This window comes from Orbicella faveolata, unplaced genomic scaffold, assembly GCF_042242905.1.
Source record: "Orbicella faveolata isolate gen_17 unplaced genomic scaffold, um_ofav_v1 contig_48, whole genome shotgun sequence".
In the NCBI taxonomy this organism is placed as follows: domain Eukaryota; kingdom Metazoa; phylum Cnidaria; class Anthozoa; order Scleractinia; family Merulinidae; genus Orbicella; species Orbicella faveolata.
This window is the reverse complement of record NW_028301578.1, coordinates 5,403,250-5,422,994: the sequence shown is the minus strand read 5'-3', so window position 1 is coordinate 5,422,994 and position 19,745 is coordinate 5,403,250. Positions and strand designations below refer to the sequence as shown.

The following is a 19,745-nucleotide window of genomic DNA, read 5'->3' as shown; positions in this document are numbered from 1 at the left end:
GTCCAGAAGTTGATTCATGTCACTCAAGGATCTGTGGAAATTACACACACGGCAAATGGAAATTTATTCAAGTCCCTGAATTTAATAGAAGATTCAGAACAGTTCTTCCCTGTGGGCTCAGGCGCGCCAGTGACGACTGAAGTCTTTGATGAACAAAGAACCAGAAACTCTCCTCAATGATAGCAACGCATATTCCGCCTTGACTTGCACCTGCCGGCTTGTACTTTAAAATCAGTCTGACCAGATAAAAAGCAACACGCCAGTCCTTGTGCTAAAAGTTTTCATCATTGAAGGATGTCGAGGTAAGCAAATACTTTAGGAATAATAAATAAATAATTTCCGTAGTTTTAACGGTCACACCCTTAATGACTAGCCAGAAGCAAGGTAGTCCTGTTCTGGCCCTCTCCATGTCACGCAACGTCGAGAGGGAGGGTCCCTCTCTCTCGGCTCTCTCCCGACGTTTCGCGACAGAGAAAGGGCCAGAACTGGACTAGAAGCAAGGAAAAAAATATTGACGCGCGCAAGAATATCACCAATGTTGCACACACGCAATTTGCTTAATTACGTTTGGCCACCTTGTTGCCACATCCAACATCTCACAGGATACTTGTGTTTTCGAATTATTTCTTGTTAACTTATTTGAACTGAAAAGCTTGTTAAACCAGGGTCGAAGAAAGGCTCGTCAACTGAATGAGGCAGTAGTTGGTGGTATTAAACGATCCACAAGACTACATGATAAAGCATGATAAAGCATGATAAAGAGTAGGTAGCACTAACTTTTTCAGAAGTGTAAACCACAACGTAGGTTAAAGATATACCGACATGTCATTGACTACAAAAATGCTTCATGCTTCAGTGCTAAATAGCAATGAAAACCAACTGTGGCGTCACAAATTTGGTTCGTAGACAAGGCAATTTTTATCAGGAGTTTTTTCTCATCCCCACCCCAGCGTTGTCAATGCAATTCAACTCTTTCCTCTTCCTTTCTCGCCCTGCAAGTTCATCATGAAACTGATACTGACGTCTCTTTTTCCACCCCGATCAATGAGCTGAATGCAAAGGTAGGCTTTTTGTACTGGACGAAGCTTCAAAGGAAAGCAAACTGATAGCTGAATATCGCATAATTTGAAAAAGCGATTGAAGGTTGAGTTCTGGAGAAAGCTCCATCATCTTCTACAGATTTGACGCATCTGCCAAGTCCGTCACGTACTCGCTGCATAGTAGCACCGTGGACTGCAGTGTAAAGCTCTAGTACGCGTTGTTATTTGAGAAAGCTAAACAGTGCGTTTTAGCCGTCCCGAATATCCTTGCTCCTGTAGATTTGAATTGCTTCTGGGAGGAGTTATCTAAGCGCAAAGGGAATCTAAGAGCAACTGGTGGGGAAATACTTTGAACGCTTCAAACACTCCGTCACTTATCCCGAAGCTGCATAAATTACTTGACCTTCGTCACAGATTGTCATTTCATGCGTGACACAAAACAGGGAGAGTTAGGGAGTGATTACGTTTGGTTCTACTCGTGTTTTTTTCGCTAATACAGGCAATTTCTAAGTTAAATACTATTTCTAAAGCGTTTCAAACGTTAAAGACATTAATAGACTTCGATTGTCCTGACTCAAGCCAACAAAAGATTTTTACCTATTTTAGCGTGTTGCGTTACATTGCAAATTTCAAAGGGGCTGAATTGCAATTTTCTCGGTTTTTGATCGGCGTTCATGCAAAATTGCTAGTAGATCCCACAAAAATGAATCCGTAAGCCTACAATTCATCGACTGAACTGTCTTTTGCTAGAATATCAGACGATTTGAAGCACTACCGGTCAGCTCTTTTCCTCACTGAATTTACATAACTTTTGAGTTTTGTTTTAATTAGAAAAGTATGTCTACTTAATCGGGGCTCAGTCCGGCCAGAAAACACAAGAAATAAAAATTATCACTATCTCTTGATTAAGGAAGAATCAATGTATACATTTAAAGTTGAGAACGTTTCACAGCGATGTAAACGACTGTGTAGCATGAAGCTGAAAAGTGTAAAATTTCGGATTATCGCGAAGTGAAATCTGAACTTTCGGTGCGATAACCGTTTTTCGTGAATTTCTGCCGTTATATTGGATATTTCAAAAAACTAACTTGATTTCCGTCAGTTACTTACCTAGGCCTTCAAACAGGCAAGTTATGAGCGAAATCGACTTGTCGACCGTGGCCACGATTTCTTTGATTTTTAGTGGCAATTACTCTTAATTGCATTTGTCTTTGACTTCATTTGTCAGTGAAGTCATGAGAAACTATATTTATAACTATTCAACACGTTTCCCCAAACGTAGTGGAACTGAGACGGGATTGTAGTGGTAGGAGTTCCTGACTTAGTTTAGAAATGGCTTAAGAGAATACACTAAAAACCCGCATAAAAGAACAAGTGGATTAAGAGCACTCAGGCTGAAATTTGGTCCAAAATGTACGATATACATAAGAACACATTCAGCCTGAAAGATGAAAATTGTTCTTATATAAGCAGGTATGGGAATTTCCAGGATACATTTAGCAATTGTTTTTGGACTTGGCTAATTTATGTAACTAAATGACTGTTACCTTCTGTCAATAACATTCTTTATTAATTGCTGCAGACACAGCATGCTGACATGAAATCCATTAATGAATTAAAATGTTGCGCTTGCACATTGATTTCATCTCTTAGTAGTCTATGCAGTATTTATTTTTTAGAAACAATTTTAAGAACACCCTAAGAACATTTTCGGGCTGATTTTGCAGAAAACACCCGATATATTAGAATAAAATCAGCCTGAACCCCCAAAGCACTTCTTCTTTTATGCGGGTTTTTACTGTAAAATATTTTAATTTGCACTAATATCGGGCAAGATTGACCCGAATAAGAAAAATGGAAAAGAAAGATTTTTAATTCTGGCCGGTTTCTTTTTCACAGGCTAGGGTTACGTGGGCCAGGCGAAGGAATATTCTTCTTTGTTAAGAATTGGTCAAATGGTTGTACGGAAGTCTTGCGAGCTCGTGTAGAAGAATTCATCGGAAACGTTTGTTGAGCGTTCATTATTCCAAGATAACACAAAGGAATAAATAATATTATGATTTATGTTTCGGTAGATATATTTGATCGAATTTTAGACTAAACTTGAATTGCTTCAGGTTTCAAGTTGCAGAATTCAAACTCTTAATGTGAAATGCAAATCATTCTGGGTTAGGTATATAGTCCCGACTTTCTTTCGATATAATTAGGACGTAAGTATTACACTATTGTATTCATAGCTTGGGCCTTTTTTGGACTGGAATCTTTTTAATACATTTTCGACTTAATAATGACTAAGAAAAAGGCGACAAATGATATGAATTTTTTAACAATGTTTCGAGTGCCTTCAGAAAATCAAAAACATCTTTAGAAAAATTAAAATGAATCTGCACTTTATTTTGAAAAAAGTGCTGCCAGTGAAACATGATTAAAGACTACAATAAATCTTATCTTACTATTGAGTTAAAATTTGTTGAAAAAGGGACAATTGCATAGCGTTCCCTTTGCTTATTATTAATGAATGTTAATCAAATTGAAATGGTACCAAGCTTGTACTCACCACTTTTCTTTCGCTCCGTGGAAAAAATACAGGAGCCAACAGTTTCACTGTATAAGACGACTTTGTCTGAAGGATACAAAAATATTATTTCAGGTTTATTTAGACATGGATTTCTTTAAAGTGTCCATGTTTCACACTTTAGCATCACGCGACTGTTAAGACGCACAAAAAAGTACAAGGATGTCAGACGTACAAAACTGAAATCCATGCCAAAAACTAAATTGCATGAAGATAAACGCATCAAACTGAAAATTCCTTGAGGAAAGTAGATGAGCAAAGTTGTAATTACAGACAGTGATTAACGCGCAAAACTAAAAGCTTCAGCCGACGATAAATGCACTTGTGTGACAATGATGACCGACTAAGACAGAACTGCAAAGTTAAACTGAAAGAAAACGAATGAGGAAAACAAAACAAAGTTGACAAGACCACAGGGGACTGATCAACCGACAAAACTGAAAGTCGTCGAAGATGGACGTTTCAAGTATAAATTCTACACTGAAAATTCAAACCCTATCTTCCTCTATCTGCACAACACGTATTTACTCTGAATACAGATAGTGACCAAAGCTACTTACTTTTCTAACCTTTATGTGGAATGTGAGAATGAGAATGAGATCCCACTCGATCTGCTCAGGAATAGGGGTCTCCCCCTAGAAAGGAAAAAAAGTGCGTTAGTGCTTAATTAAATACTCTCAGTAAATTCACAGTAAAACCATCTAACGAGAGACTCGAATAGACGAAATCTTACGTCTGTTCTATTAACTGACTGTCCTTACCGTTTCTTGAGATGTCAAAATCCGAATGACGTCCAATTCAATCTGGGTCAGCAAAAGGGATCTTCCTTTAAAAGGAAAACAACGTATTAGTACTGTTTAGTTTTTTTTTTTTAATGTACAGTGACAACAAAAAAAGAATCATTGCTACACGATATGTAACTTCTTCTACACTGTATTGCGCAGTCACCTTCCGCTTTTTTTAATTGCTTACTTCAAACTTAAAAACTTCAAAAACAATGCTAGTTCATTGTAACTGACGGTAATGGGGGAGACTCTTTGGAATGTTTAGAAAGGTAAATACTATCGTTTTCATTCTACATTTTGCATACGAAAAATGACAGAGCTAAAATTGGCGGAATATTATTAGAATTCCCAAACATAAATATTACAATTAAAAGCCGTACCGTTGAATGATTGTTATTCGCAGTCAAACATGATTGTTGATTATCATTGACAATTTTATTGTTTATTGAGTCAAAACATTTCGTTATGAAGTAACAATAACACAGTCAACTATGGACACGAAAGTTGTTCAGATTTAGTCACGACAGAGTTAGGTGACTAAGACCAAGGAAAGTGAAAATCAAGGTTCTACTCACCACTTCACTTCTGTTCAGAGTATGAAAAAGTATAAACGTAACAGGTATGTCCACAAGAGAAACTTTCCCTGCAAGAAAAAGCAACAAAGGTTCGTTCAGTTTTGCTTTACATCGTGTTTTAACCTTTAACCACAAGCAGCTAAACTAAAAACGCATTGCTAGACGTTGGCAAGAAAGAACTCTCATTCCCTTATTTTTACTTTGTCAGTTCAAAGAGTCAAAGAACAATGTTTAGTTCAGTTGGAACATGTAAGACTGAATTTACTTTTCCACTCGCGTATATCATTGTGTAATGCTTACAAGGCTTATCGAATTTGCCGAGTTTATGATTTGCTCTTGAGCACTTACAATTTACTTATGTAAAAAATTGCCGTCCTTTTAAAATGGGAAAGATTATCTTAAGTATACAACAATTCTCTGGGACAAAACTTTGCGTTTAAATTTCTGTACACCTACCTTTCCAAAAAAGGTTTAACAGTCTGAAAATCGTTCCGAAATTTAAGTTGAACTCAGAATGAAAGTTGTAGTCTGCATCAGCTGAAATGAAATCTTGACAAAAAATAGCAATGCCTCGAGAAATATTACACTTTCGAACCGTGGGATAAGTTTTCAATTTCGACTGGCGATAAAATATATTTTTTATATACATCACAAAATCGACATGTTTCATTTGTGTTTCACTTTTATGTCGCAATTCAAATTACAAAACACGACCTGGGTACGTGTTTGTTTTCTTAATATGGACTGTACCTACTCGTATAAGAAAGAGAGGATGAACGCTAAGCGGTTTATCACCCATGTAAGACTATTTCCATGGCAATCTCTCCTAAGTTATTCTTAGCTCACTTTCATTTCCAGAAATTCCAGCCTTACACGCTTTTTCATTCTCCACGAAAACATCTACGCAACACGCGTGCTAAGATTAACCGAGGGAGAATTACGGACGTGCAAGGGCGGGAGTGGGGGGTGGGTTGGGGAAGGGTGCATGCCAACCCCAATAAGGTTTTTTTAAATATTTGAAAATACGATTTACCGTAAGGAGCAGAAACTTTCGGTAGCTGTTCATTCATCCTCTGCGAAAATTTTCATATGTCAGTTGTGTGTGCATCCTCTTTGACGTTGCCATGCCAACCGCAAATTTCATGTAGGGCTGGAAAAAATACAACATTTTTACATGATTCTGCACTTTTTTCCAGTTTTTCTTATCAAATTTTCGCAATTCGAGAATTTGTACATTTAACAAGCATTTGGCTTGATTTTGCATTAATCTGCGTGATTTCTTGACAATCTAAGAAAATAGTGAAATCGAGGATGGCGGATCCAAGTTCAAATTACGTCATTTGAGGTCATATGACGTCATAACTAACTAAAATGGTATCGTCTTGCAGATCAAGCTTAAGGCTATCTTATAATTGTATAAATTTAAACAAAACCTAGGAGGGAAGAAATGCATAGTCAGGCAGAATGTCATGATCAAAATCAATCCAATTTGATGATGAATAATAAGGCAGAATGTCTTCATGAAAATCGATGAAATGTAGTTATGGATGGGAAGGGAAAATATCATGGTGAAAATCGATTAAATTTGGTGATGTATAGTAAGTCCAAATGTGAAAATCGTGCACATTTGGTGATGTACAGTAAAGCAAATTGTCAAGTTGTAAAAGCAGGGCAAAATGTAAAAATTGATTAAATTTTGTGAGTATAGTTATGAAATATATATGTCATGATGAAATTCGATCAAATTTAGTGATGCATATAGTAAGGCAAAATGTCCTGGTGAAAATCAATCAAATTTGGTGATGCATAATAAGGTAAAATGTCATGCTGAAAAGCGATCAAATTTGGTGATGTTGAGTATGGCAAATTGTCGTGGTGAAAATGGATTAAATTTGGTGATGAATAATACGAGAACCTGGGAGAACTTGACTGCGTTAGACCAGTAAGAGACAACCACCTTAGGGATTTTAAAATTTTCGTTTTTATTAATTTGCAATAATTAAAGAGTTGCCCGCAACTATAAAGAACGTTGTCTTAACTGTTAAGGTAAACTATTCCTCGTAGACTCAGGGACATTTACCTGGGGCGGAACGAGCAAAACTCGGCAAAAATCGATGCGGACGAAAGAGTACAATTGTCGCAGGAAGAACCCCTGAAAATACAAAGCTATTTTCGTGCCCAATTGGGAGGCAGCATTGGCGGAGCTGTTTGGAAATGATATGAACAGGCGCAGCTCCCAAGGGATCTTCCCCCATCACTTGAATCTTTCGTCACTTCAATTTTCACCGGGTTAACTGCAACCTGCCCCAACTAACTTCCCTTTGATCGCTAAGGATGGAGGTATGCTTGCCTGCGTAGAAACAAAATACATAGACCAAGACACGAAAGAGGCGCTAAAAATATTCACAGTGATTTGACTGCTTATTGAAACAATGGCCAATTCACTCTAATAGATACGCCTGCAGGGAATCGTGGGAGCTTTGTCTATCATCTTGGACTGGATATTTGTTTTGATGAATACAGCTGCCATGATTCCCAATTCCCCAATTCTCATATAAGGAATAGACCATATTCGTATTTGCAGTATCGGAGTGGAACTAGCTTGCAATTGAGGCTGATGCGGAGAGTCTTCAACTGCAAATGACATTTATCTCTTTTTAATGATATTCCCAAGCCTGAGCCTCCATTGCAAGCTAGTTCCAGTCCAATACCGAGAATACGAACATGGCCTTTTGGCCATTTGAATTACAAATTGACGAGCAAATCGTTGTGGTAATTTGCACAATCTGAATATCTTATCATAATAATTTATCTTATCATATGTCATATCTACAATCTAATAATATATGATTGAATATATGAGCATAAATTAAATCTATTCAAATAAATTAAATAGTCAATGGTTTTATGAACTAATCGATGCTGAATACAATTATTATGTCCAAATATAAAATCAGGATTGCGTTTTTGGTTCTGCATTTGTTTAGAGAAAATCTACCTAAGACTCAAAGTATCTTGCACTGCATTCCTATTAATATGGACAATAATAGGTTCTCTATTCTAAAACCGTCTCCAAAAAGGATTGACCCCAATGTGACCAGGACAATGTTAAAAGCAACATAATGAAATTCTTGAATTTATGCTAATGTGACAGCTTTTTTAAAAAGAGCTCGCAAGTGCACATGTGAATATTGGATCAAAACCTCTTCATAGGATGGAGAAAACTTGTTTCGCCCCGCAACTAATAGAAATGTGAATAAAGAGATAATCAAGAGCAGTTGTCAGTTTGCCAATGTCCGAGTTGCTTTACCTCTGTTTCAAAACGAGTCTTGTTGCTCAACCTTTCATATGGAAACGAGTTTTCCCTTGTATGTTCATTGTCTTGAAATAAAACTCATTTCCATAGTCATTTCCATATGGAAGGTTGTGCACTGGGACTCCATTTGAAACAGACTGGTAGAAAGCAACTCAGGAAAGGCTTACTAGGTGTTGTAAGAGCAAAACCAAAAGTTATTTCTGTAGCCAGTCACAAAGGACACAGACGATCCAATGAACCAATGAAAACTTGAAATACAGGTAGTTGACGTGAATACGTCACAATTGGTTTTACTTTTTCAGCCAATCGTGTAGCGTAGCAATGCAAATTACTTTTAAACACTCAAGTGAAAACTGCTCTATCATGTGCTGTTTCCATTCAAAATTTCAGCACTTCGGAAGTGGTTCGCCACTTTGCAGCAAACGATGAATCCGGGATAGCTTATCTGGTAGTGGCTTAATATGTCCTGGGGAGGGAGGTACATTAAAGTCTGTCCTATTTCCTGTTAATTCCCCTCCTACCGACTTCCCCCCCCCCCCCCCCCCCCTGGCTACTCCTTTCTTCCAAACTTGAAAGTCTTTCAAAGGAACCAGGACGATCTAACTTCGTCTTTCCGTCCAAGAAATGATCACAATTATTTTCCAGTGTGGTATCTCTCCTGTCGTCTAATGCACTAAAAGAATCCATAGTAAGATATTCTTGTTTAGGCAGGGTGCTACTGTCAGATTGCTCACAAGCATCTTTACAAGTTCTGTTTTCACCCATATGTTTCAGTTCAGTTCTAGAGGGGCATGCTGTTGTCTTGCCGAGTTGAAGAGGTGTCTGCCTACTCTCTCTATATTCACTTGTTTTAGCCTTGAAAAATAATTGCGTTTTTCGCCCTTGTTGGTTTGTTACATTCTTAGAAGCGGAAGTCCCAGCTCGGGAGTACTGTAAAGCACTGGATATCTTTTCTTCCAAAGCTATGCCAGGGGTCTTAGCTTTACGTCTCTTTGGAACGGGTGCAAGACTGTCTTCTTCATCGAGTCCCAGCTGTTTGCACAGTGCCAAGACTGAAAAAAATAGAAAAAATACATTATTGTATTATGCCAACATAAATTGGTTTTAGCATTTGAATTAGAATCTAGGAAAGGAAAATAGGAATATATCTCAGAGCAACAGTTTTGAACCATCTCAAGAGTGAACCCAGACAGCAATCGTCTTTGTGTCATAAGAATTCCATGTCCGAAAGTGGGTTTTTCAATTTCACTGACCTGACCGATTGAAGATGGAACCTTCATCATCCAACCAAGAGTCCTGAAGGAGGGGGGTGGGTGTGTGGGGGTATAAATTCCATTTTCCTTCCTATATTTCACTCAAATCCCAGTCTCATTCCCAATTCTTTGTCTGTGGTCCCAGTCTCAATGACCCAAATCCCTTTTTTCCAGTGAAAAAAAGTTGGCAAATCCCAGTTGCCATTTTACCCCCTTAGGTTCCTCGCTTTACACTATGACATTTGCGAAGTTGTGGAAAACCAAAATCAGAAACCACTCTACGTTTTCTCAAGGAGACAAAAACAGAAAGTCAAAGAAAAAGAGATTTTAAAAACAAGTTTGAGTTCCATTTTAAAATCAAAAATCTAATATCTGTTGCTTTGCCATGAGAGAGATGAAACATGCAGATGAAGGATCACACAAATATAGCATTTTAAAATGTTTTCTTTTTGTGGTATCTTTTGGAACATAGCAAGAGGATGAGCGCATTAATTACTGTAAAAGAGACTCTTGCCTCTTTTTCCATGGGAAAATACATGTACTTTATACAAGTTCTTTGCCTGACCTTTCTCGTCAGGAGTTGGTCGAGATACATGTGGTAGTTCAGTCAGTGTGGCCTTCTCCTCTGACTTTTGTTCACTTTGCACAAAACAATTTCCAAAGTGACTGGCGGCATGTTCTTGAAATCGCTCCTCACCAGAGTCATCTTGGTTACACGAGTCACACTCTTCAAGGCGAGTTAGGCCCTTCAGTCTAAATAAGGTGATAGCCAGTCACAATGAAACTAAGTAAAAGTTAAGATTACAAGAAAGGTAAAATCTGTGTTGGGCCAAGTGCTCTATACTGCCAGAGCTTACTCTGGTTTCTGTAGCATAAGGGACTGTAACTGAGGTGAGGTAAGGTAAGGTAGCTGTAGGAATATTTCTCCTCCCCCCTGGATAGGATGCTTAAGCCCAGTGGAGGGTTACCCTTAAGGAGTAAATTCACCTGTACCCATTTATACACCTGGGTGGAGAGAGGTACTGTGAGAGTAAAGAATCAAATGAATGTAATAACTCCGACCAGGGGGTGAGCACAGATCACTCAATCTGAAGTCCAGGGTATTCACCATTAGGCCAGTGTGTCTCCCCTTCGCTAACCCTTTGTACAAGAGGTACACCATTAAAGTTACATATATCCCTTCAGTTTACTGGTGATCTGCACTTGATTGGACCAGTCGTCTGAGAATAATCATGTTACTTTTTTTTTAATTTCGGGGAAAAAGGTTCTCAATTAAAGAATGAAATTCCTGACACAATAAGTAATTGTTCCAGTTTCTGCGGTAGCCTCCTACACAGAAATTCTCATTGTTTGTCCCACACTCCTCCCAATGAGGAAAGATTGCAAGATGAAGCTAAAGTGGGCCTGTGTAGGAGATTATAGCTTGTGCTCCCTATTGAAAAACATCCACCGTACACGTTGTTTGACTTGCAGAAATGTTGCATTTTGGCAATGGTTGGATCCTTATAGGCCCACAAGTTATGCTGTATGACTTGCATAACAAAGAAAAGTCAAACTTAACTTGCGTAACTGTTTCCTTGTTCTAGGTCCCCCTAGGTTCTTCTAGCCTTGTTCTAGGTGTGTAACTCAAGCGACTACCCTTGTACCTTGTGACCAGGTCTATAAGAGGCTTATTGTTAATTACAGTGTTTGTCAACAAACCGTTCAAAAGCGTCCTCTAATGTATCCAGTCCCGCTGGTGGTACATTAGGATAAACATGATATGGCCTCAGGTAACCCACCAGATCCTGAATCTAAAAGATAAACACACTCCGTGTAAACTGCTATAATGACTCAACAACTGCCACACATACTTCTTCTTTTGTGATATTTTTATGTTCTTTCAGTTATTATCCTCTAACACAAGTAGATTCTGTTGATAAAATGAAAAAAATAGAGACACCGTTCTAAAATGAATTGGGGGAAATTTAGTAGTAACACGAGTCCTCACAGAGTCATTTGAAGCTCTGCCAAACTGGCCATACTGTAGTTTGCAATAACTGCATCTAAAAAGTGCAAACAGAGCTCGTGTTGCAAGAAAAATCAATCACGATTTGCAGCCATGCAAAAATATCAAAGGAATAACAGATTACCTCCTCCATTGATGCATGCATTGAATGAACAACTCTCCACAGCTTTTTATCCTTGTCATATCTGTGAATGAGGCAGCAAGGAAAATGTTTGTTAAAATGCAGGGACTACATGGTTATGCTAAGCCCTGGCTCTTACACCTATAAATTACCTAAGGTGGCTCACAATCATGGTTTTCAGCAATTCTTCTTTTATTTAAGACTGAGACTTAAATAAATTTGTCATTGATTGATTGATTGATTGATTGATTCATGAATCAGTACTGATGCTGGTTTTCAGTCGATAATAATTATTACAACATGAAAAAATGCCAATTATTTGTCAACATATTATGGTCATTTTGGTGACACAAATGTTGCTATGAAACCCCTTGGATGTCACCTTTGGTCTGAAGTGAGACTGTTCTGAAACAGATTTCCTAAATAAGTGTACATTTACAAGGACTGACTGCATCTTATATCACTTTCCTCAAAGATGGGTACCGTATTTATTTGATTAAGCGCCTATTAATTTTGGACTTTCAGGGTGGGCGCTTATTCAAGGTGGGCGCAGGCGCTTATTAAATTTTCACCATTTTCAGCAACTAAAAAGTTTATTTTGTAACAAAACAATAAATATGAACAAAACATGACAAAATATTAAAGCATATAAATTGTAACTGTTCATTGGTCAGTTTGTGCCCAGGACTAACAACTCATTGTTGGGTCTTCGCAGAAGTCTCTTTAGCTATCAGAATTCTCAATCAACATCATAAAATTTTCAGACAATGAAACTAGAGATTGTAAGCCATTAAAGAAATACCGTAATAATCAATACCTGTATTCCTCTTGCGCACTTTATTATTATTAATTTTTTTTTCGGGGGGGGGGGGGGGAGGTGTGAGCGCTTATTTGAGCTTGGGCGTTTAAAAAGTTATTTTTGGGGGTGGAGTGGTGGGGGTGGGCGCTTATTCGAGGCTGGGAGCTTATTAGCTTTTTCTACCTTCAGGCTGGGCGCTTATTCGAGGTGGGTGCTTAATCAAATAAATACGGTATCTCCTTTATGGAATGACCTCACTAATCAGATCAGTGCATAGGGGGAAAGAGAGTCCTGTTCAGTAGCCTGAGTGGGCTATTTAGGGATTTTCCAGTTGGCCTAGTGAATTCTGTTCTTCACCTGCTGTTAGGCAAGTAAGGTGTCTTGGGGACATTTTTGAGGAAACTCAAATTACAAATTTTTGCAACAAATGAATTTTTTGGGAACTAGTGAGAATAACCTTCCCGCTATTACATCTAACTAATTATGTCCTGAAAATTGGTTTTCTGCGCACCCTAGTGCAGTTTTCTACATGTACATGTTATTGTATGTTTTCAGGTAAGCCTACTAAGGGTGAACTTACAACAAAAATTCTAAATGTTGACCTGTAAGTGGATTTCTTAACTTTTAATAACAAAACATCTTCGATTACTGTTAATTTCTTTTGTGATGAGACTTACAGATCTTTCAAAGATAGTAGCATCCAACAAACAGAATTCACAATGCAAATTTTGATCTCCATTACTTCATTACTATTTAATTGTGACTAGTGACCACTGAAATTATTCTACTTCTTCATCATCGTCATCACCATCACCATCACCATCACCATCGCCATCATCATCACCATCACCATCATCATCACCATCATTATCATAATTATTATTATTATCATTATTATCATTATCATCATTATCATCATTATCATCATTATTATCATTATCATCATTATTATCATTATTATCATTATCATCATTATCATCTTCATCATCATCTTCATCATCATCATCATAATCATAGTCATAATCATAAACTAACATGAACACTTTGAATATAACTGACATTTTGCAATACGTAAACTGCCGCTTATACACTGTAAGTCCCCGCGCTTATAACCCGTATGGTTATAGGCCCACCTGCCTGTAAACCAAAAAATACACCTGGTTCAGAATAAGCCCCCGGATGTAAGCCCAGCTCTAGCTTTCCTGACATTGAATTCGTTTCATATGATGTTTTAAAGCTTAAATATGAGTAGATCAAAAACGTATTTCGATGAACATGTGCAGCTATAACTCGTTCATAAGCCCTCTCGGTTAAAAGCCCCTCCGTTTATAAACCCATTTAAAAGTTATTACGAAGCAGTGTAAGCTCAGGGCTAATTAGCGCCAGTTTACGGTATTCTTTAAAAAAAAACTGCTGACTAATATAACGGCACAGCATGTTCGTCTAACGAGTGCCTGTTTCCTGTGATTAAAGGCGTAAAAAGAGACAACTGATTGTAAATGATCGACGTTTTACTTGAGAAACCCGCTGCCATGACGGTAGCAATTTATTCACCTGATTTACGAGTGGTAAGGATTATATGTTCGGTTGCTTTGCATTTTATTATCAAAGCGGTGACAGCACCGGGACTGACACAGGCGGGAAACAAGCACTTGCCCAGAGTCTTCGTTCTCCTTGACCGGTGTTTTGTCCAAGGCCAAGTCCAAAAATGTCAGACTTTTGTTTCGATGGCGCATTCGTAAAAGCGGCTCAGTCAACTCATTGGTTGTTTACTTCCGATCATTTCCACTGTTATTAAAACCAAGAAAAATTTTAAAGAATATATATATTTCGTTCTTTACCAAATTCACTCTAGTGGATGATCTAGGCTGATTTACAGCAGTTCAATTGTTTGATCGTGTCCTTGGCTGCTTGTCGTACCGCGCCGATCCTCCAGTAGTAAAGAATCGGGTTTAGAGATGAATTGAGGTAGGTAAGGGTTGCAGTAATTTCGAGAGCAATTTCCAGTTTGCTTGCAGACATTCGACCATATGACATAACCATAACCAAAACGAGAAACGGAGTGTAGCAAGTAACTTGTGCCAACTGAACCCATATCGCACAGGAAACTGACTTCCTGTATCGTGCTATATTCAGAGGAACTTCTCTTCCGTTATTTTGTCCTTGTGGGACTGCGTGCACTTGAAGTTGATGTTGTCGAAGTTTGCGAAAAATCTTTGCATAGGAGAGGAAAGAGGCTGTTAGAGAAAAGGTTGTAAGAGCAAAGGCTACAGTATAAGCTATATTGGCATACCAAACGAATATTGATCCACATGATATACCAGTCAGCCAAAAGCAAATAATAACTGTGCGAACTCGTGATAATGTTACAACATGTCTGTATCTCAGTCCAGATAACACCGCTAGGAGTCTGTCCACGCTTATTGCGCTGGATGTGAAGACCGATACTGGACACAAAACAAAGCTTGAGGCGATATATAGGTTATCTATGAAGAAAATAAATTTCAAGTTTATTCCAGTTGTTACAGACAGCAAAAGAGAAACGGCAAAAAGTGGCTGCGAAATAACTCCAACACAGAGATCGGTGACCGCCAGACATCGAAACAAACGTTTTGTCGGTGGATGGAGGGAAGTCTCTTTATGAAGAGCAACGAGGATTAGAGCATTGCCCAGTGATGCAGTGATGGACAAAAACATGTTGAAGGCTGAAAGAACTACGCCTATTTGCAATGGTAACATGAATGGTTTGCTCATATCCCTTGTGAAGTTTCCGTCTACAGTAAAGTTTTCCATTGCTTGTGCGTTTTGTTTCGACGTTGTACTGATTGGAAGTCTTTTGTGTGGAAGTCTTTTGGAAGTCGGAGCGGATGTACAGTAGAACCCCGGTAACTCCAGCTCTGAAGGGAAACGAAAAACAGTTCGAGTTAGCGGGGCTTCGAGTTAACGGGGTCGATTGAATATCCAACTTGCCATGTTAATAATTGATAATTTAGGGATTTTTCAGCACTTCAGTATACTGTGACAGCTAAAGGCAACGCATCCAGTATGACTCACAACATCGGGAAATGACTGTCAAATATGTGAACGGTCGGTTGCACTAATTGAAATCAAATTGCTGTAGCGTTTATAGTTTTGAACGTTGTTACCGATTACACTTCAAGAAAAGCTAATGGGATGACATCCCTGATGAGGTATGTGAACCAGAACTCGAGATATTTATCAAGGGAGACGAAATTTAGTTCGAGTTAGCGGGGAATTCGAGTTATCCAAGTTCGAGTTAACCGAGTTAAAATGACTGAAAAGTGAGGTCAAATCCAAGGAAAATCAGTGGAACTTGGTTCGAGTTAGCGGGGGAGCTCGAGTTATCCGAGTTCGAGTTACCGGGTTTCTACTGTATAACAGCTCTTATGCTAGCAGCTTGTTTTTCTTAAAGTAAAAACTGACAAATCCACCGTATTGTATTTATTTAGATCGATCGTCTTAATTAAAAAATTTTGACATAGACCTGTCGCAATTGCCAGAACTTTGTTTTAGTGACAATAAAACTTTGAATAGTTCACGGTTCGTTAAATTATTCAGATCCTATCTTAACAATACGGTCACCTATACCTGTAAACGATAGAAAAATTGGTTTACTTTTTTCACTGCTGCAGCTATATGGAAACGAAGTTGCCAAAAACATACTTTTCTTCTACAGCAAGATCTAAGGAATAAGTCCATATGCATGTTATACATGTATGGCGATTGTGCTCTGCCACAACACGGGAAGTTATAAGCCATGGGTTGAGTCATGAACGATTAGCCATCCGGGCTGTTGCCAAAAGTGTTGCGTGTTTCTTATATATATATATATATATATATATATATATATATATATATATATATATTTTTTTTTTTTTTTTTTTTTTTTTTTTTTTTTTTTTTCCAAGCCTGAAGTTTCAAGCAATCGCGGTGTGCAATTGCAATTGTCTCGATTATGAAATTCGTCTCGCTAACTACATGTATACACATTATAAGTTTCTACTCATGTCCATCGGTGCAATTCTTAGGTAAATACGCTGACTGACGTTAAGTCGGAATATGCCAGATCGATTTTTCAAGATACTCGTCAACAACAACCTGAGGCAGAAGTCATTTCTTTCCCTTTTTAACACAAGTTATGTATATTAGCTAGATCTGTATTCAGACTAATCAAGACAGCAAAATTGTGTTTTGTGTGTTTAAATGCTGTCCCATGTCTTTCAATATTGACTGACGAAAATAAAACTGCAGCACTGAAGCCAATATACATTTCGCATATTATAATAAAGGGAGTTAAACTAGTGCTAAGATTAAAGTTTATTTTATTCTTTGCATATCCACAACATAGTTAATGCTTTAAAATGGAAACAAGATCGAATATCAGCGACAGTTTGGAATAAATTGTGAAGCCTAACAGAGAGCAGTTATACGAGAGTAACTTTGCTCTTTGCTACAATTCAAAGTGTAACATAACTATATATTTTTTAATGTCTCATATGATTCCTAAACTTTTTTTCAAATGATGAATATCGACCTAACACCCAGAGAAAGCAATTTTTCAAGAGGAAATTGTAAACAATAATATATAGATGATTTTGTCCCTGGGGTCATTTTGTCACAATTCAGGGAACTTTTTGGGAAGCAGTGCGAAGATGGGGGGTGTTTCGAACCGGTTATTTGTAAACAAAAGCTCAGTCGCAACGTACGTAGTCTATATTTTAGTATGCCCTCCTCAAGAAACCGTGAGCGACAGGACCTCTTTAACTGTACTCATCACAGTCAAACTGAGTGAGCGAAGCCGTACGTTAACGTACGGTACTTTACTGACTAATCTACAGACCAATCAAGCTCGGTTAATAAGATATGTTTATCATATGGCTAAACAAGAAAACTTCGGTTCGCTGAAAGTCGCTTAATGTAGCTGGTTCGTAATCGCTGCAATTTTGCTTGCGAAGTGCTGTTGTTGTTGACTTTGGTTTGTTTTGTTGTTTATGTTTATTATTATTATTATTATTATTATTATTATTATTTTGCGGCGAAGTGCCGCTCACTTTTTTTATGCAGGCACTAGTAATTTGATGAATTAAAGTAAATTATTCGATGCTTTTAAAATTCTCAGACATTCAAAACGGTACGTCCCAAACTTTCAGCAATCACACGAACGACCGTGCTGGGAGCAGGAACAAATTAGCATATGACAGGCATGCAGGCTTTTAACATGTTTATGCTACTGTTAGAAGGAGTTTTTATCGTTATCTTCAGTGTTTCTTTTGTTCAAAAATAGAATAAGAGCGCATAACTTAGCTATGTAAAGTTTTTCTCTCCCGACAAAAAAAAAATGGGTCTTTTGAACTGTAACAAGTGAAACTCTCACCATGATAAACATCGGTCCTGTTATTCACAGGTTTGGTTCCAAAACGCGAGTTTCCTCCGGCCATTTTGGTTTTGTTTGGATCACTTATTACTCAGTCAATAGGGAGTGACTAATTAACAATTAGATTATGAGCTCGAGATTTTTATGAGGTGATAGTTGATGAGGCCGAAGGCCTCATCAACTATCGCGAATAATCTAATTGTTTCAGTAGAATTCTAACTGAAATTAACGCAAATAACGGTTTCCAATTGTTTTTCAACGCTTTATTGAAGTTTACGCATTCATTGTCCTTGGTAAATTTACAGTTGTTTACGCGCGCGCACCCGTTTTTTCAATAATTTCAAGTTTTTAGAGCCAAGAATCCGTTAATGTCCTTCTTTTAGTCTTCTCAGGAATGTAATTATCCATTTACATCTAAACTTTCTTCCAAAACTTCAGAAAAAACGATAAAAACGTCGCATTTCGTGGACGACCGACAGCCACTGCACTCTAATGGCTGATAGTATACGAGTAGCTCAGCCAATCAGATTGCAGCATTTGCATTAGTATACTAGTAGAATTCTACCAATGCTCATTAGGGACTTACCAACCAATATCACTGAGTGTACATATTCCCGACTTATGTTCTAGTTATGTTCCTAACTTAGATTATGTTATGTTCTGGTAAGAGAAAAGACAACTTTGAAACCAGTTATATATGACGCTATTACTGTGATCATTTCCGTAAGTGTTCATTGTCTCTTACTTAAGTTTAATAAAGGTCCGCAATGCGTACTTGTAGGCTTATCGCTAGTGCTATTCCGTATATTGGGTTGACGTATTCTAGTCTTAATTATACGATCGAGTAGGTAACTACTAGAAAGAAAAAGGTATAATATAAAATGAGTTTGGCAATACTTTCGAATGACTTGTCGTTCGCGCTAGGAACGTTCTTGAGCCTGCTGTTTTAACTACCCAGCGCTTCCTTTACATACCGATTTGATTAGTAAAGGAATTTGGAGTCAACGTACAGCAATGAGGCGCACTAAACAACTAATTGAATCGAATCCTACGATAAAGCAGACACATTTACTAAAATTTGTTAGAGAATAAGTCGAAAAAGAACAAGATTAAGTATTAATTTTCCAATAATTTGTCATTCCAGGCACATACTAAATAAATTAAATATAAATGAAGCAACACACATAGAAATCAATCAGTCAATAAATCACAAAAGGATAAATATCGATAGTAAGTCAATCAGTTATTTAAGCAATAGACCACAAGTTTCTATGGTTAATAGGCTGATAAACCACGCGGGTTGTTGGAAGAACACTCCAAGAATTCGTAAATCACGAGCCGCAGATTTGTGATTTACGAATTCTTCGAGTGTTCTTTCAACATCCCACGTGGCTTATCATGCCTCTAAACCATAGAAACTTGCGGTCTACTGCTTTTATACCACGCGAAATTTCCATGAGTTTACTGGCACAATAAACCATAGCTGATTGACCGATCAGAGCGCGTGCATTCATTTAATTATTATGTAATAAATATTATTTCGTGCAGAAAAATGAGTGGCCAGCTGACACTGTCATATTTAGCTTCATTTACTGGCAACAAAAGCTACAGCAACAGAACTTTAAGCTAGAATTCCAAAACTGTATTGTAATTATTACCAAAATCCACAAGTGACACACAGATGTGAATCCATATTTGCATAAAAAAGGTATTTATAGTAGTTCAAATCACGACTTCAATTCAATGTAACACAGCGTCTCGGCTTCGTTAATCGGATATTACTGCACCAATAACTACTCCTCGTTTATTTCCCCAGTTTGCAGTTTGTATTCTTAACTTCTGCAAATATAAAGAGCGATAGCGCAGTTTCTAATGTTG

General features: G+C 37.7%; 2 protein-coding genes across 2 annotated transcripts; both read right to left on the bottom strand.

Moving 5' to 3' along the window:
* Nucleotides 1-8,546: 8,546 nt before the first annotated feature.
* On the bottom strand, nucleotides 8,547-11,885 carry LOC149096128 (uncharacterized). The gene is made up of 4 exons (XM_089281330.1): nucleotides 11,677-11,885; nucleotides 11,246-11,337; nucleotides 10,110-10,297; nucleotides 8,547-9,343 (listed from the first exon to the last, which is right to left on the bottom strand). Exons 1-4 carry the CDS (start codon nucleotides 11,695-11,697, stop codon nucleotides 8,787-8,789), a joined length of 858 nt encoding a protein of 285 aa, XP_089137456.1. The 5' UTR covers nucleotides 11,698-11,885; the 3' UTR covers nucleotides 8,547-8,786.
* Nucleotides 11,886-14,335: 2,450 nt separating this feature from the next.
* On the bottom strand, nucleotides 14,336-15,556 carry LOC149096127 (melanocortin receptor 5-like). Its single transcript, XM_089281600.1, has one exon. The coding sequence runs from the start codon at nucleotides 15,263-15,265 to the stop codon at nucleotides 14,336-14,338; it is 930 nt and encodes a 309-aa protein (XP_089137726.1). The 5' UTR covers nucleotides 15,266-15,556.
* Between the last annotated feature and the right edge of the window lie 4,189 nt (nucleotides 15,557-19,745).

Excerpts from the sequence above, each read along its gene's own strand:
- LOC149096128 (XM_089281330.1), bottom strand. The coding sequence starts at position 11,697 with ATGCATGCATCAATGGAGGAG. Across the intron at positions 11,338-11,676 it reads TGCATGCATCAATGGAGGAG|ATTCAGGATCTGGTGGGTTA; the intron begins GTAATCTGTTAT and ends TTTATCTTTTAG. Across the intron at positions 9,344-10,109 it reads ACCAACTCCTGACGAGAAAG|TCTTGGCACTGTGCAAACAG; the intron begins GTCAGGCAAAGA and ends TATTTTTTTCAG.
- LOC149096127 (XM_089281600.1), bottom strand. The coding sequence starts at position 15,265 with ATGGAAAACTTTACTGTAGACGGAAACTTCACAAGGGATATGAGCAAA.